The following is a 17,876-nucleotide window of genomic DNA, read 5'->3' as shown; positions in this document are numbered from 1 at the left end:
CAATGGCAATATTAACAATATATATTCACAACAAAGGTTTAACAAAATTTAAACAAGAATATTCCCATGCATACAATATATCACATAGCATGGTAAATATAATCACTTACAATTTGGTTTCTAAAGGGGCCTAAATGTTTATAAATATTATAATTAACAGATGCACAAAAAGGGTAAATTAGAAACCTATTTTTTTCTTCTTTTTTTTTTCATTTTTTACTGGTGGTCTAATTGTTGTCAGACTTGCTTTGTTTGTCGTCTCTTTCCTTTTTCAATATGTACAAACAGCATTAAGTAACAATAGAGTAGTGATCTTAATATTAGTAATCAACCTAAGATTGAAACATTTTATATCAATATTTTGATATAACCTGCAGTGGTTTTTTATTGTTATACTCAACACTGAATAAAAAAGCCAAATACTATCATGCTTATTAGCATTGATATTTTAAACCATAATTAAGATTGATATTTCTTTCTTTTATTGAATATTCAATTAATTAAACTAGTTAAACATTAGAGTTAATAATTTTTAATCAGAATTGTATAAATACCATAGTATTGAAATAATATAAGGTATGATGTAAGTTTTACAAAACTATGATTGATAGATAGATAGATAGATAGATAGATAGATAGATAGATAGATAGATAGATAGATAGATAGATAGATAGATACCAACCCTGTGCGGGCAGGGACTTGCTAACCCAGCCATTTTCTTCTCTAGAAATCTAACAAAGGCTTTCCCATGCTTTCTGGTTTGCTTCAGTGTGTCAGTTAAATTCTTCTCCATTGTTTATGGATGTTTCACTATGTTTATGTCCCATTATTTAATATTTGTTGAGTTTGTTAACTTTCCATTATTTGATATTTCCCCAAATATTAAAAACAGTGTGAAGTTACCAAAAAAAAAATGCAAGAGAGACCTTCTTAGGTACATTAACAGACAGAGTGCCAGGCTGGTGTAGTGGTTAAGGCACCAGGCTAGAAATTAGGAGGGGGTTAGTTCTAGTCCCACCTTAGACTTGAAGCCAGCTGGGTGATCTTGGGCCAGTCCCTCTCTCTCAGCCCTAGGAAGCAGGCAATGGCAAACCACTTCTGAAATCTTGCCAAGAAAACTGCAGGGCCTAGACCAGGCCATTACTGCCAGGAGTTAATGCTGACTTGAAGGCGTGCGCGTACGCATACACACACTAACAGAAATAACCCTCATACATGCAAACCTAAAGTGATGTAGACCAAGAAAAGCATTTCCAATCAACATCACAGGCTGGTTAGTTAGTTAATTAGCATTTTCCTCTCAGGAACAAGCAGATACTACAAGGGAAGAGTGAGGCCATGAGGGCAGGAGGTAGCTGGTGCCTGTCTTCCATATTCCCCTACAGACTAGCTCAGTGATAGAGCACAGTAATGAGAATAGTAATGAAGACACTCATGCAGCAATATAAAAAATGTTGCAAAGAATATGGGAGGCAAAACCAATGCTTACGTGGAATTATCCTCAGTCTGCATATTCACATACATAAGCCCTATATCACACCATCATTTTTCAGTGATGTTCTTCCAAGGGAATGGAACAATGATGCATTATATATCTCCTAACACAGGAGTGACCCTTCTCTTGTCATGCTTATGCCCTGTTCAACTGCTTGTTCTCTGTGGGTTGCATCTGGAGGCATCCCACCACATTTCGTAGCCGTCAAAGAGCCATGAATTTGTTTGATTCTTAGGTTTAAAAATGAAAACTTCTAAGACAATAGTTCATAGCCTTAAGAGCCATGAAATTACAGGAAATGGCTGTGAAATTTTTAAAGGATGTTTACTACTCCTGCCTTTCACTTCTTCAGCTAAATGGGAAATTAATAGTAATAATCGGAAACAGGAGGCCTGTGGGTGGATTGAGATAGAAGCCAATGCCTACAAGAAAAATATTTCAGGATTTTGTGGACAAGTAATTATTTTTACTGCTTTTTTTCAAACAAAATCTATCTATGAACTTTACCTTTTACTTGTATGTTGCCTTCCACTGCCAGCCATCCTCATCAACCACTTTAAAATAGTTGAACATGCATTTTGCTGTAATGAATGTATAACTGTTACAGTATTAACTATACTGTTCTTAGAACAACTCATAATGAAAGGTGAATGACATAGATTGGCACAATAACTGATTGAACATTGTGGTTCCAAAGTTGCAGTAATAAAATCCAGAAGTTTCAATAATTTTTACCATAAGAAATTAGAGACAGAATGGGGGGCGGTGGGGGGTATCAGTTTGGAGAAGATCCAGCCCCTTTTACATTTACAGACTTTATACCTCCAATCCCTGATTGTGATCTGATTTCATAACCATTGTGTCCAGGACATCATTACTACATTCACAAAAAGCTTGAATACCATAGGAATGATGGATTGCATGGTTGGTCTCCCTGGGAGATATAACATCCTTGGAATCAGAATCATATAGAAGTAATAATATTTAAGGATATACTTCTCCTTTCATATTTAGAGATGTGATCATTCTTCAGTGACTGCAAGTAACTCTGCAAGAAAAATAACTGCTAGCGTAGAATATGGCCTAAGGAAAGTATCTGTGCATAAGAAAGTTCCATACAGTATTTAAATCTGATCTTCTCCAAGATCTCACTAGATGGCCTTGGATAATGCAGTCTCTGTTACCCTTAGCTCCTTCCTATGAAATACAGAGGCAACTAATATTTACTACCTTTACTAGCTGCAGCTCCGACTTAACATGGCTAATCTCAAAAAAGTAAATTCGATCAGACCTGGCTGGGACTTAAATAGGAGACCCAAACTGGGAAGATGAAAAACATCCTGGAATGTGGCAATGACAAACCTCTTCCATATTTTTGCCAAGATTCCTGTTGTAGTCTTCTTGTAGTCACTAACACTGAATTGAACTTGAGAGTGTCTTTGTCTTAATACTTACTAACCAACCTTATAGAAATGTCACAAAGAATACTTATTTCATTAAATTTAGATGCCACCTACCATTGGTTCAGAATTGGGTGGCACCCAATTTTAAATAAATAAATAAATAAATAAATAAATAAATAAATAAGTTTTTAAAGCAAACATGCATTCTAAGCCCATGTCTTCTGAGCTGCATTCAGCCCTACAAAAAGTTTGGGTAGATACACCGACCTTCAAATATTACCAAGCTGCAACTTTTAGTATAGCAGAATAGGGGGACTGTTAAATATATGACTGGAGAATAATCATGTTAACCATATTCTTTTTGTTATATTTTAATTTAATTTCATTAATTCAAATCAAATAGTTTTGGATCTGGTCCTTTCTCACTGTTGTTTGGTCTTCAGTATGCTATTTAAAGGTCAAGTATGACCTTTGGCCAAGAAAAAGCTGTACATTGTTACTTCTCTATTATAAAACCCAAATATTTAGACAAATTTTCATTTTAAGACAGCAAGGAAGATCGCTAGTATCTTATGTTATTCTTTTAATTTGGCAAAAGCTTTAACTATTATACAACTATTATCAGCACTAAATATATTTTCTGGTACTCTTGGCTGTGATGAAACATTCTTTATCTGCAATATGCACCAAATATGCAAGTTTATTAGAAATACATTTGATCCTCCTCTTACTTTAATGTCCAAAAAGAATATTAGAGACAGGAATCTATCTTCTAAAAATCATAGATAATTTATCAAAATTTACAATGCCATAAAGACTAGTGCATTCATACCAATGTTGGCTTTTATTTGAAAAGTTCATTTACAGGGCATGTAACAGTAATAAAATTAGCAGAAAGAAGTTCAGTCAAACTGATTAGCACTGGCAAATCATGTAAATAGTTCTGCAAATACATGATTTTGAGAGTTTATTCATGTCCAAAATGAGTAATCCCTGAAGACCTAGGGCTGATTTGCACATTTGAAATCTGCCAATGGGTTATACTAAAAAAAGGGGGATCTGCAGTCTCTCTATGCTCTGCATACGTGTGCTCATTCCATATCATGATGCTAGTCATTATGCCTATCCATAAAGTCAGTATCATTAATCAATGGGTCTCTTTAAATGAGAATAGATTATTTTTTTAACCTAATAGTTTTATGGGAAATGAAGCTTTTTAAATAGCAATATGTATTATTTCCATTTAGAATAGGATAAGCCAATGTTATGATGTTGGAGAGGGGGGGCTCATACTTTACTGACTTAGGGCCCTGGTCTTCTGCCCTTATTACACCAGTATTCTTATACAGTTCTCATACTATTCCCAGTCATTCATAGTCCTGACTACAGGACAATGTATCTTAACAAAAATCAACTGCATTGGTATGCTTTTCTGAAATATTAACATATAATTCAACATTTAATTTGCCATAATACTCTTTTATTTTTGTTTTTAGACTTTGGGGATATAATCATTACTCATTAAAAATCAGGAACTAAACAGTAACACAAAGGACATCACTGTGTTTTGCCTTCACAATGACATCTGCAGTAAATTATTTAATGACTTAGCCAAAATCTGATAGGTTTAGTTTTGTTTTGCTTTTTGGGTGGGGGAAAGAAATAGAGATCTTTAAGCACACCTCTCTTATGAGAGAATATTCTTGCCAATCATACCCCTATTGAATACTGCAAGGCATCCAGAAATATAATCTTTTGGCGGAATACTCATTCCATAACAGTTGTACCTTTTTAAAAGAGGGCATTTGAAAAGAATTTGTTCTGCCCCAAACAGCTTGCCAATTCTAGAAAGGCAATGTCTTATTTCCATGCAGTAATGTTTCCAGGAAAATAGGACTAGTGACTTGGAAAGAAAGCAGGCTTGCGAGAAGAAAAGGTAATAAAAGCTGGCTGTGTATTGTTAGCAAACAAATTACAGAAAGAGCCGTTGACACAAGTACAATAAAACATTGCTCTCCACTTCATGGCAGGGGATTACTTAAGAAATAAAACAAGATTTGGTGACTAACAGTCCTATATGTAAAAATCAAGAAATTAGCATTGCTTGTCTGAACTTGCTTGATCTTTCTGGTGGAGTACTCCCAATATTGGCCAAGACCCAAAAGACATATACATCTCTCTCTACACTTACAGTGATTTTGCATTTTTGTGATAAGTAGCTTTCCCCACCATTTTCAGGATGATCAGACTATCTATCTATCTATCTATCTATCTATCTATCTATCTATCTATCTATCTATCTATCTATCAATCAATCAAATTTGTATAGCTACCCATCTTACAGAAAAATGACTTATATTCATCCTCAAGCTATAGCAAATCCAGAAACTCCATCTCCATCAGATGTTGAGGAGAAAAAGACCAATGTAGTTGCAGTTCTGAAAACCATCAAACTGAGCCAATCAGAAATTTGGGCCTCTCTTATGCTGGTCTATGATCATAATAAAGATTTGATCTAATTCTTTGCAAAACGGGCAAAGATCTTTCTAGACAATTGTTTCTACCAATAAATATGGTTATTGAATTATTTGTTGTTAGAGATATATTCTGCCTTTTCTTTACAGGTTATAAGTTCAAGGTGATACACATAATGTTCTTTTTTCCAATATCCCCACAATAAGAAGCCAATGAAAACTGAGCAGTATGATAGTTTCTGGCCCCAATTGCCCAATAAGCTTTCATGATTAACTAGGAATTTGAATGTGCTCCCTGTGGTCATGATTCAACACTGTACTCAGTATAACATTGTTATGCTATAGGATAATATTATTATGCCACATCCAGCTGTCTTTTATAAAATAAGTGGATTTATGGCAGGAAAATAGAATTTCTCTTAACACAGACTGGGATTTGCACTCCCAGTACGTATAGAGGGCAGCAACCGAAGGAAGGCTGTTCTAGCCTAAGCCTGTCTGTTCTGGAAAATGTCAGCAAAAAAGCCTTTATCATAGGTCTGCTTCTTGAGTGTCTGTTTTAAATGGAGCAGCTAGGAGGACCTTATGCCTGGAAAGCAGGCACCACTCAGTTCATCTTACTCTCTTTAAAAGGAAATTTTTACAACTCCACTGAAATACACAAAGGCACTTTGACTGGGGAAGTGTACTGGCATAGGGAGGAAACTGACTTATGTACAATTGAATTTCAGATATTTTGACTGTGGAGGACTTTAATTTACATCCTAATACTGGTGACATGCCTGGCATGCCAAGTGGCTTGGCATTCAGCTCTATCCTCTAGTTTTGCCTCCTTGGTTCTATTCCTATCATTCTCTTTTGATCTTTCTTCTTTCTTCAATTTGCTTTCTCCAAAGGAGGTGGAAGGAATTGGAACTCAAAAATAACTGATGTAATAAGATGAGAACAGGCAGTGTTCATGACTGAGACAGACTTTGCCACATCTCCCAACAACGTGAAGTATGAATACACTGGAGGCTTCCAGTGAATACACTTGGAAGAAAGGCAAGCTAAAGCTGAGAAGGCAGAAGGATTAATGGAAGATTTAAAACAGACAGAAGAAAGCATTTGGACAATGCATAATTAACCTGTGGAATTTATTACCATACAATGTCACTGACTTGGATGGTTTTAAAAGATATATTAAGGGCTATTAGTCTTGAAGACTCAATGTTATCTCCAAGTGAAGTGCAGCACGACTACCAGTACTAGTTGATGGGAAAAATGGTGTGAGTATGGTATATCTCCAGCTTCTGCTAGTGAATACCCCAGAGGCATCTGGTTGGAGCTGTAAGAAACAAAATGCTGAACTAAAAAGGACTTGGCCTGATTCAGCATTTATATGTCGTTGTGAGTATATCTGAGCTTCTAGCTTCAAGAACAGGATTCTGAGTACTTCTTATATTCAAGATGAAAGGCAGGAAGTCAAAATATTATCTACCTTGTTCAACCCAATTTCCTCTGGGGTGAATCCAATGAAACAAGATCATTTGTTTGGAGGAGGGTTACCTATAGGTAAAACACATTTTGTGGGGAAAGGTTGAAGAAATGGGGCAAAGATTGAGGGGTGGAATGGTGGGGAGGCATGATGGCATGATGAAAAGTTGACATGTTGAAGAAGGCAGACATGTTCTTTATCACTCCAGAGGGGCCTGAATTTAACTGGCCTAAATTAAGGAGGATGAAATGTTAGATTTTTTTTTTTAAGTAGTAGTTTGATAATAGCATCAACTGGTAAACTTGAGGAATGTGGGGGGAGGTCAAACAAGCAACTGGAAAGATATCATGGGATTACAATAGGTATGGCTGTATTGTCCTTTCAGGTTGTGCTGTCCAGTGCAATCGATTGATATTATGAAGAAAATATCAGTTTCCTGTTCTGAAAATAAAACAACAAACTTCATTTGGTTTGAAAATAAATCCCTATTTGTAAATGGGATTTATTTTAAAATCCAAGAGGTGGGGAAACATACAGTCTGGGCAGTCATTCATTCAAGTCCAAATTCAAGAAGGAAATCTAAAAACAGATTTATTTCTAAATGAGTTTTGAAATGCGGAAATTGCCACAGGCCATCAATAATGTAATTTTCCATATCCCTCAGTATGTCTAGCACAGCCAACCAGAATACGTAAGCCCATAAAGGTTGCACATTCACTCGCACACATGTAAGGATCAATGATAAAGTGACCAAATGGAAAAAAAGGGCTGGGCTCCTTTGCTTTTAACATTGCCTTAACAACTTTCTGAGAATGTGCATCCTGGATAAAGTCCACAATAGTTGGGTAGAACTACGGATTGAGTGAAAGATCAAACCATTGCTATAAATAGCATCTGCTGAAGTCTCTTTCCATAGTATGTAATCACTTGCTCCATGTCCTAGTGCCAGACATTATATTTTCCATTACTGCTGCTAGGCAGTGACATGGAGCAGAGATAGGGAAAAGCACAATGAGATGACACAAAGGTGTGAACTCCACAACCACCACACACGCAAACATATTTAGGTTTCAGTGGCAATTCCAGTGGTCTTAGGAATACTACATCTCCTAAATAAGTCGCCTTCTACTCTACTTGAACTGTTATTGTTCCTGTCATTGGCAGTCTTACAGATTAATGTATCACTTTTTTAAAAAGCACTTTGATTTTGAAAAATGCTAACAAGCTTTTTTTCATTCCATTTAAAAGAACACAGAACATAATTTAAGCAATCTCCTACCTTAATCAATCTACTGCAACCATTTTTTCATAATACATACAAATCTTTTGTACTTGCAGGAGAGCTATTTTAGGCATGATGTGTGTGAACTATGGCCACAGATGTTGCATCTGCTAGATTAGGTGAAGAATAGTTATAGAAAGGAAAAAATATTCATGCTTATTAAGGTAGGATAGTAAGAGCACGAAGACATCTGGCCAATCAGTGGTAAGGCCAATGAGAGGAGACTGAAATAATTCATGAAATACAATACAAGGAGTCCTTGGTGCTCAGAGAGCACAATCAAGCTCAAAGAGCTTTCAAGGACTCCACAGTTCAGCCCTAAGCTACATATATTCTCTTCTATTGGAACAATACAAGGACTTTGGACCTTGGAGTAGCAGTGGGAAACCATACATATGGAGACAAAGAACTGTGGAATCCTTGGTGCTTCCTGAGCTTGGTTGAGCGTGTCATTTCCTGACTAGGTAACATCATCAATGCTAGTGAGTGTGGGGTTTGCTCCCTATTGATATACAATACTTTGCCTTGCCAGCATTGGTGGGGGTGTGGTTTTCTCCTTGGTAGTTCCTTGATTAGGGTGTAGTTTTCTGCTAGATTGTCTGGTATTAATTCCTGCTTATCTGGTTGCTGGAGAGGATGTGTTCTGGTCTTTTTGTTTCCTTAGTTTTTTTATTGTCTCTTTTGAATGGTGCATAAATGTCATTTATATCTATGTGTCTACTGATGGCTGATTTGTCTGAATGCCAAACTTCCAGGAATTCCTTCGCATTTTTGGATTTAGCTTTGTCTAAGATGCAGAGTTTCCCAGTCGAAACTATGGTTGAGTCTTTCCATATATTGTGAGATTAAGGAGTTTTCATCATGTCTTCTGACTGCTAGTTGGGGTTCATGGATGTGCTCTGCTAGCCTTCTGCCTGTCTGTCCTACATAGTGGCTGTTACAGTCTTTATACTGTATGTTGTAGATCAGGGATCCCCAACCTCTGGGCTGCAGACCGGTACCAGTCCATTGCCTGTTAGGAACCAGGCCGCACAGCAGGAGGTAAGCGGTGGGCGAGTGAACAAAGCTTCACCTGTATTTAAAGCTGCTCCCCATCGCTTGCATTACTGCCTGAGCTCCACCTCCTGTCAGATCAGCAGTGGCATTAGATTCTCATAGGAGTGCGAACCCTACTGTGAATTGCGCATGCGAGGGATCTAGGTTGCGCGCTCCTTATGAGAATCTAATGCCTGATGATCTGAGGTGGAGCTGAGGTGGTGATGCTAGTGCTGGGGAGCAGCTGCAAATACAGATCATCATTAGCAGAGAGGTTTGACTACACAGAGACCGTAATAAATCAATTGCTTGAAGACTCATATCAAAACCCTATCATGTAATGTGCTTGAATCATCCTGAAACCATCCCCGCCCCCCCGCCCCCCGGTCTGTGGAAAAATTGTCTTCCACGAAACCAGTCCCTGGGGCCAGAAAGGTTGGGGACCGCTGTTGTAGATGACCTGTTTTTTCTTGTTGGGCTACTGGGTCTTTTGGTTTACTTAAGATGTTTTGGAGGGCTTTAGTTGATTTGTGTGCTGTGGTGATGCTGTGTGGTTGTAATAGTCTGTTGATTGTTTCTGAGATGTTTTTGATGTCTTGTAGTGTTACCCTTTTCATAGCTTCATAGCTGTTGATTGTGCTGTAATGGGTTGAGTGGTCAGGCACTTTTTGATAAAGTTATGTGGGCATCCATTTTGTTGGAAGATGTTGTATAGGCAGTCTGTTTCCTTTTTCTGCTGTTCTGGGTTGCTGCAGTGCATCTGTATTCATTCGTCTGTATGTTCTTACATAGCTCCTCTTGTGTTATTGTTTTCTTCTTCCCTTGTTCCCTTTCCTTGTTCCCTTGTTCCCTTACAAGGGAAAAAGAAAACAACACACTACTCTTCCTGGATATCCTGATCAGCAGAGGAAATGATGGCAAATTAGAAACACAAGTGTGTCAACAAAAACCCACCCTAACCAAGTGCTCCATTACCAAAGTAACAACCCAACCTCCCACAAGATGTCTATGATGTCTGTGGAGTTCAATATTTTATTTAGATCTGTCACTTACTTATACTTACTTACACTCAAGTAGCAGGCATCTCTTTATTTCATGGCTCGAGTGACCATTCCTATGAAAAGTATCACCAGCTGTTTCTCTGCCTATTCTCGATTGGCATTGACTATTCACATAATCTTTTTTTTTTTAAAAAAAAGAGCAGCAGACAGGCTTTTACACTGTTTTTCACCTTTACTAGAGATTCCTTAAGTCTTCCTCACTTCTGGCCATGAAAGTGATATCATCAGCATGTCTAAGACCGTTGATGTTTCTCCCCACAGTTTTAATTCCATTTTTTCTTCTAGTATTTTTCATTTCTTCTACATATAAATTAAATAAATAAGGTGACAGGATACAACCTGGGCACATGTCTTTCCTGATTTTGAACCATTTAGTTCCTTCAGACTCCACTATAATGGTTGCTTCCTCATCATCATGCTGATCCTTCAAGAGGCCGAGGAGATGGCCCAATGCACCCGTTTATACAGAAGGAAGTTCCACTGGATTTCTTGGGTTGCAAATGACTATAGAGTATGAGGCTGCCTTTTACTTTTCCTCAGCTTTCATCTAGCTAGTAGCAACCAATCCAATATGCTGCATTGCAGAGAAAGAAGAAATCCTATCATCTCTCCTTTGGGTTTTCCCCAAAGTCATCTGCCTGGCAGCTGTTTTATCATGCTAATCATTTCGTGCCAATTAATTATGATAAGAACTGTAATTTTAAGAATGACTGTCTGGCCCTGTTTGTTTCCTCCTTCTTCCACAGTCTTGTATAAGCCTGGGGACAGGAATGATCTTACTACTGTTTTGAGGAGACTGCTCACAATAAAATTGCTTTAAATTGATAAATACTTTCAGTACCTCTCATATGGAAATCAAATCACCTTGTCTAGATTGGGCAATCCATTGTTAGTGGGAATGAAAAGGATGCACTATCATAATAGTTAGAAGTTTGTTATAAGTGAAATAGATAATAATGGATTCTGGTACAGGCACCTAAGTTGAGAACCATGCTGCTATGATTCAGAAAAAAGGAGCAGTGGAGAAGAAGCTAATACTTACTAACTTGTAGCATTTCCATTCAAATGACCTTAAAAAGCCAAGAAAATGTTGTGATTCAGATTCTGTACGACACATTCTGAAAATCCTAATTAAAATATTATGTTAAGCTTTTAACTGGCATATAGCATTTGTCACATTCATTCAAATGAGGAAAAACAGCTCTGGGGGAATATCTGTATCCTGGAATCACAATGTCATTTACTTTGATTTCCTGTTTATAATGTGTGCACTGGCTAGAACTACCAGATTCAGACTGCAAAAATCCAGCCAGAACTATACAGCAGCGAAGAGATACAGACAATATCCATTATTTGCTCCTATCTAACAGACATCTGGATCTTTGCTGCCCAGAACTGGTAGACAGAGTACTGTCTGATTACAGAATCTGATGCAAGTAATGTTAGATGAACTCAGGCAGAGGTTCCAACCTTGAACTGGTATGCTAAAGGATGCCAGTGGACAGACAGTAACTGATTCAAAGGAGATCAAACAAAGATGGAAGGAGTATACTGAAATATTGTACAGTAGAGATGTCAACATCCAAGATACCTTAGAAGATATTCCCTACTTTCAAGAACTTGTAATACTAGAAGATGAAGTTAGATCAGCACTCCAGTCATTACCAAGTTGGAAGGCTACAGGAACTGATGGAATACCCACTGAAATATGCCAGGCAACAAAAGAAGAATCAGTCAAGGTTCTAACCAAGCTTTTCCAGCAAATCTGAGGAATGACACAGTAGCTAACAGACTGAAAGAGGTCAGTCTACATTCCAATGCCCCCCAAAAAAGAGACTTAACAGGGTGTGCAAACTATTGTACTATATCCTTAATTTCACACGCTAACAAAACAATGCAGATTACAGCCCCACATGGAAAAAGAGATACCAGATTTTCAAGACAGCTTTAGAAAAGGCTGAAAAACACAAGACGGTATTGCTGATGCATGGGAGATAACTGAGAAAGCTAAAGAATACCCAAAAGAAGTCACTATGTGCTTCACTGATTATAGAAATGCCTTTGATTGTGTTGATGATATCAAGCTGTGGAAAGTGCTCAGGAAAATGGGAGTCCCAGAACATCTCACTGTATTTATGAGAAACTTATATACCGGTCAGGAAGCCACAGTACTTCAGAACATGATGAAACTGCCTGACTTCAGGTTGGCAAAGGAGTGTGACAAGCCTGTATATTCTCCCCTTATTTATTCAACCTATATGCTGAATATATATTAAGGGAAGCTGGATTGAAAGAAGATGAGCATTGTTTTAAAACTGAAGGAAGATACATCAATAACCTGAGCTATGCTGATGAGACTACCCTGATAGCCGAAAATGCAAAGGATCTGTAAGCCCTAGTAATACAAGTCAAGGGGCGCAGTGAAAAAATGGGACTAAAATTAAATACAGGTAGCTTTTGAGTTACAATGACAATTGGGACCAGAACATCTGTCACTAAGCGATGTAGTCATAAAACACATCATGTGACTGCATCACTTAGTGATGGCAATCCCAGCAGTCCCAGCTGCCATTGTGCTGTCATAACCCCAAGACTTCACAGGTTGTTAAGTGTGAAAAGGTGAGAATCTGAGGCAAGGAGTGTGTGGGGGGGTGTAGGTGCCATGGGGGGTGGGGAGTGCCATGGGCAGGCACTAGGGAGCATGAGTGGGCCGGTGGGGGCTGCAGGTGGACCAGTGAGGGCTGCAAGCTGGAGCTAGGGAGCCCTGGGAACTCGTACTCTGTAGCGGGGCTCCTTAGGAGAAAAAGCAATGGGAGAAACTTACGACCTTCCCTGCTGGCTTCCCCATTGACTTTGCCAGCACAGAAGGTCGCAAATGGCGATCATGTGACTGCAAGATGCTACAACTGTCATAAGTGTGAGCCAGTTGCCAAGCACCTGAATCATGATAATGTGACCACCAGGGTGCTGCAATGGTCAGAACTTCGAGGGCCAGTCATAAGTATCACTCATTTAGTGCCATCGAAATTTTGAACAGTCGATGAACGAGTGGTTGTAACTCAAGGACCACCTGTATAAAGGAGACCAAACTAATGACAAATAGTATAACAGCCAGCTTTAGAAATGACAATGAAGATATCAAAGTGGTGGATAGCTTTTGACTTTTAGGATCACCCACCAACAGTAAAGGAACAAGCAGTCAAGAAATACACCACAGACTAGCACTTAGTAGAGCAGACATGAAGGCCTTGGAAAAGATATTGAAATGCCATGATATGTCTATACCTACAAAGATCAAAATCATGCAAGCCATACTATTCCCTATGACACTCTATGGAAGTGAAAGTTGGACATTGAAGAAGCAAGATAGGAAGAATATTAATGCCTGCAAACATGGACAGCCAAGAAAATAAATGGATCATCAAACAAATCAACCCAGAGTTCTCACTTGAGGCATAAATGACCAGGCTCAAATTATCCTACCCCAGACACATTATATGAAGACCTAGTTCTCTAGAGAAGGCTCTAATGCTGGGAAAAGTGGAAGGAAAGAGAAGAGGATGACCAACAGCTAGGTGAACAGACTCAGTTACAGTGGCAATGAGTGCACTGTTGGGAGACTTGAAAGAACAGATTAGGGACAGTCTGTCATCCCTATGTGGTCGATAAGAGTCAACAATGACTTGATGGCACATAATCAATCAATCAATCAATCAAAAATGTTAGTTGTGGTTTAAGGAACTAAATACACATGAGAAACTGTCTTCTACCATTTCAGTCAACTGGCCCATCTAGGCCAATCCTGCCCATTCTAACAGTCTGAGGTCTCTTCAGGATAACAGTAAGCATGGTTTTTATATTACTGGCCACTGCAGATTCCTGGGACTATTTATGCTCAGATAAATGTGGCATGAGCAGCAAGGTTCAGTTTGTGCACCAATTGCATCCATTTGTGCACTGGGAGGCTTTGCTCATGTTGACTTATGCCTTTTTGGATTACTCACATTTGGATTACTATAACATGCTCTACACGGGGTTGCTCTTGATGTGCATTTGGAAGCTGCAGCTGGTCCAGAATGCAGTAGCATGGGCAGCAGCAGGTGCACCTTGGTATGCCCATATAACACCGCTGTTCTGTGAACTGCACTGGCTCCCATTAGGCTTCTGGCCATGAGTCAAGGTGCTGGTTATCATCTATAAAGCCCTACATGCCATAGGGCCTGGCTACTTGTAGGACCACCTTTCTCCCATTGTTTCTGCTTGCTCCACCATATTTATTAGAGACAGCATGTTCCAGGTCCCTTCTATCAAGCAATGTCATCTTGTTGGACCCTGGAGATGTGCCCTCTCTGTAGCAGTCCCTGCTTTGTGGAACAGCATCCCGCCAGAGATCCAGATAGCCCCAACTGTATTAGCTTCTTATAAGGCTCTGAAGACCTGCCTGTTTCCCTAGGCGTTCAGGCCAGCAGGTTAGGCATGCTCAACTGTTGATGTGGTTCAATGACTAGGATGTATTGTTTACCTTGGCAACGTGGGTTATGTTTGTAATTGTTGGTTTTAATTTTTGTATGCTGCTCAGAGTCATTGTTGTGAGATGGGTGGCCATATACTGTAAATTACTGAAATAATCAAACAAACAATTTTGGTTAACAGGTTAACAAATTTGCTTTGTTTTTGAAAGCTGGTGTTATGTACTGGATAACAATGTGCAGTTACATAGAGGTGCACAACTTTCACTGGCTTGAGTGCTGTACTGAGGTTTGCATAGGGAGAAGATTCATAACTAAGTGATCTGATTTGAGCTGACAATGGCATATTCTAAGAAATGGCCCCCAAAACATTGCCGGCCAAACACACACACACACAAAACAAATCCCAACACACACAAAACCCCCAAACATTTTACCCCAAGCTGGTCTGGGGGCTGCCAAAGACATGATGGTTAATTGGCAAATATAAGGAAATCACTGTCGAAAAGGCCAGTGTATCCTGTTCACAAAAGACACCAAAACAAATAGATGGCCACATTTGAGTTTAGTATGTTATGCAAATCCAGCCTATGTGATAGGTAAAGGTTCAATATGTCACACACCCCAGGAAACTGGATTAACTGAATTAAGTCAACCATAGTTAGGACAGCATCATGCAAAGATAGACAATGGTTTTAATCCTATTGAAACGCAATATTTATCGACAATAGCTCTATTCAAGTTGTTTCTCAGGTGTAATACTCTTCAGGAATACATTTATTTCGTTTAGCCTCTGGCAGTTCCATAAAGTCATGTCTAAATTAACCTTTGGTCCCTGGTCTATGAGATAAATTTACCACCACCTCCAGCAAGCCCCCTGCCTCTTCCAATGAATTATGTTGCAATGTAAATGTGAGGAAAATTCATACCAAAAAAGGTATGCCTGTCATAGCTATGCAGGTTACTATAGCAATAAGTGCAACAGCTCCATTTTTGCTTAGGATCATAAAGTACAGCTGTTAACAGAAGGAAAATGTCATTTGATTTGTGCTCCTTAAGAAAATAATGGGAAAACTCCATTTTTACACTAAAAGGTGTTGAAGCAATTTAAAAATGATGTTATAAACACTGGCTTTTGTGGCCATACAGGGTATCTTTTTTTTAGCAAAGAAACAATCTTTTGTAATAGCTAATATTTCTTCAATGAGCATAAGTGACTAGAAGGGATTTTTTTCAATGGTTTTGATGGATGGTAGATACAGTATTAGCTATGAAACATATCCAGCCAGCATGAGGAGTGAGAATAAATAGTGAAAATGAACGTTTGTAATTTGCCAAAAAGTAAAACATTGTTTAGCATACTATTATTATATTTTTAAGGTCAGTGTGCTAAAATAAATTGACCTTGGATACTATGCATGGTGGTAGTGGTGGAAACAAAGGTTATTCCGCACACATTTTATATGTATCCCTATAAAAATATACATCTAAATATTTACAGTTTTAAGTGAACTGCTGTGCACACTGCTCTAAAGAACAATCCTATATTTGTTTTTTGCTCAACTTTTTAATTAAAAAAAATCAAAAGAGAATGGCATGCTGAAAAGAGATTTTTGAATACAAGTAGTCCTCATTTAATGACCACAACTGGGACCGGCAACTCAGTCATTAAGCAAAGAGGTCGCTAAGTGAAAAATCACGTGACACCACCTGTCCTTATAATCTTACTTCAACTTTCCTTTGCTTTACAGGCCTGTGAAGTTCGTAAATGCAGGCATTGGTCACAACGTTACTTTTTCATCACTATTGTAGCTGCAAATGGCTGCTGTCTGAGGCAGTTGTCAAGCGAGACATACCTGTAGTTGCAGCCCAGTGCTTTGTTTCGAAGTGTTCCCAAGCATCCAGAAAGAAATAGAAACTAAACTCGGGCTGGGAACAAGGATTCTGGGAGGAGCTACATTTTAGGAACATTTTAAATGACTGTGGCAAGGTGGTGGGAGCAAAGGTGTTCTTTAGAGTGGCCACTTTAGCTTTGTTTGTGCTGATTTGTTTGCTTTGTTATGTTCTTAGCTTTAAGAATTTGGGTCTTGCCTCAGCCTTCTCTGGAAGAGTGTCCTTCTATAGAGATAGTTAAGGAACAAGAGAAAAGGGACCTTGTGTTGAGAAAAAGAGGCAGAGCTCATTGCAGAGCAGAGTTTAAAATGCATGGGTGTCCGAGAGACTGCAGTTCGGAAGTTATTATTAACCATCAAATAGCTCCACCTAGAGCCCTGTTAGCAATTTTAAAAATAAAACCCATAACCCTAAGAGCTCAGTCAATCTAATGTATACAGTGTTTGTTTTTTTTTTTTAATGAAGTACATATGGCAATAGACTGCTAAATATTTGGCCTGGACTGGGATGGCAAGTAATAAAACCTAGAATAATGCATTTAGCACACAGCTATGTATCTGCTGCATATGCATCTACAGTATTCAATTACTGTTTGCCCAAACTACATAATTAGTGCCATAGACAACTTCATGATTTGCATATGGGTGCGAGAGGAAAATTTCAGTAGCCTTTTATATGTTTTAATGTTAATTTTGATTGCAATGTGAATCTAAGTAAGTACCTTGTATGCTATTGGTTGAATTTTACTTGCTTATTGAACTAACATTTAATAAAGCTTTTAGAACTTTGAAGTGACTTGTGTTCTGGTGTGTCTGTCTCCCGTGTTTAATGAGGTTTTTTCCCTGACATGGGCTTCCTGTTCTACTGAAAAAAAATAAGAAAGTGGATGCAGAAGTAGCTTGTGTTTCCCTGAGCCTACTGGAATTCCCAGCCCTGCAAGAAATTATTGGCAAACAGGAAGAAAGTATGAAGGGATCTCATTTACTTTAAAGACATCCCCCAATATACAGAATGTCCTTCCCTCTTTAAAGGCTGGGCATATTGCAATCTTGCATGATTGTGGCAGTTTAAAAAATCTAATAAATATGTAAATAACTTAAATTTCAGGCCAAATTATGTTTTATTGTTATTTACGTGTGGAAGCGTCAAAATATTGCTATGTAAAATGTTCCTATTCCAGATTCCAGACATCCAGCCTTGCCTTTTGCTCCCCATTTTTGGGGGAGCAAAACAATGCTATTATTTTTCGTGAAGAGCAAAAATATCTTAAATTGATATTTTAAGTA

General features: G+C 38.4%; 1 protein-coding gene across 2 annotated transcripts in view; it reads right to left on the bottom strand.

Moving 5' to 3' along the window:
* The window catches only part of ACYP2 (acylphosphatase 2), a 65,186-nt gene that overhangs the window by 27,050 nt on the left and 20,260 nt on the right, over window positions 1-17,876 (bottom strand). Inside the window, exon 4 of one of the 2 annotated variants that reach the window (XM_025165169.2) lies at window positions 11,271-11,298. The exons of the other annotated variant lie outside the window; for it this stretch is intronic. Within the exon in view, the coding sequence (XP_025020937.1) occupies window positions 11,271-11,298 (28 nt within the window). The remainder of the gene's footprint in view (window positions 1-11,270; window positions 11,299-17,876) is intronic. 2 annotated transcript variants of the gene reach the window in all.

Source organism: Python bivittatus, unplaced genomic scaffold (genome assembly GCF_059951505.1).
Source record: "Python bivittatus isolate LINGU-HERP-01145 unplaced genomic scaffold, Pbiv_v1 ctg000020_np1212, whole genome shotgun sequence".
Taxonomy (NCBI): domain Eukaryota; kingdom Metazoa; phylum Chordata; class Lepidosauria; order Squamata; family Pythonidae; genus Python; species Python bivittatus.
This window is presented reverse-complemented; position numbering and strand designations above follow the sequence as displayed.